Genomic DNA, 514 nt, shown 5'->3' with positions numbered 1-514 from the left:
ACCTTATTGGCAACTTTGGCGTAATGCGGGATACCTTGACACGAAGACGCCATACGAGGTTCAAAGTGCCTAAACTTCGCATACATCAAAACTAAAATTCACTATCTACAAACCGGCTTAGAAAAAATACTTATCCGATGCCCTTTATAAGCCCAAAAACTTAACCCCTTTTTAACACGTACGATGCAAACCTTTTAAAAAATACGACGCAGATTCCTCCTTACTCGAGACACAGAAACCCACAACAATTACCTCTCTGTGGAATCTTCTTCCGCAGGTAGAAATAGTGAACCACGACATAAAGGACCCCGCAGACGAACGTGGCGGCGCTGAATGTCCTGAAGGCAGCGGGGAAGGACATGGCAGCGATCAGGTACCCGCCGATGAGGGACCCCAAGCCGCGTCCTGTTGAGGGGGTCTTCGTTACGTTTTGTGCTCGGGAATTTTGATAGCGTTCTTGATATATTTTTTTCTGATTTGATATCCATTACAAATTCGTTATGTTAAGGGCGGA

The 514-nt window shown here is 45.3% G+C and overlaps 1 protein-coding gene across 1 annotated transcript in view; it reads right to left on the bottom strand.

Moving 5' to 3' along the window:
* The window catches only part of LOC119585835 (major facilitator superfamily domain-containing protein 6-like), a gene marked incomplete at its 3' end in the record, with an annotated part of 10,744 nt that overhangs the window by 796 nt on the left and 9,434 nt on the right, over positions 1-514 (bottom strand). The window contains 1 exon segment of the mRNA XM_037934566.1: positions 253-405. Within this exon segment, the coding sequence (XP_037790494.1) occupies positions 253-405 (153 nt within the window).

Source organism: Penaeus monodon, chromosome 20 (assembly GCF_015228065.2).
Source record: "Penaeus monodon isolate SGIC_2016 chromosome 20, NSTDA_Pmon_1, whole genome shotgun sequence".
Lineage (NCBI taxonomy): Eukaryota > Metazoa > Arthropoda > Malacostraca > Decapoda > Penaeidae > Penaeus > Penaeus monodon.
The sequence above is the reverse complement of the archived record's forward strand: the minus strand, read 5'-3'. Positions and strand labels throughout refer to the sequence as shown.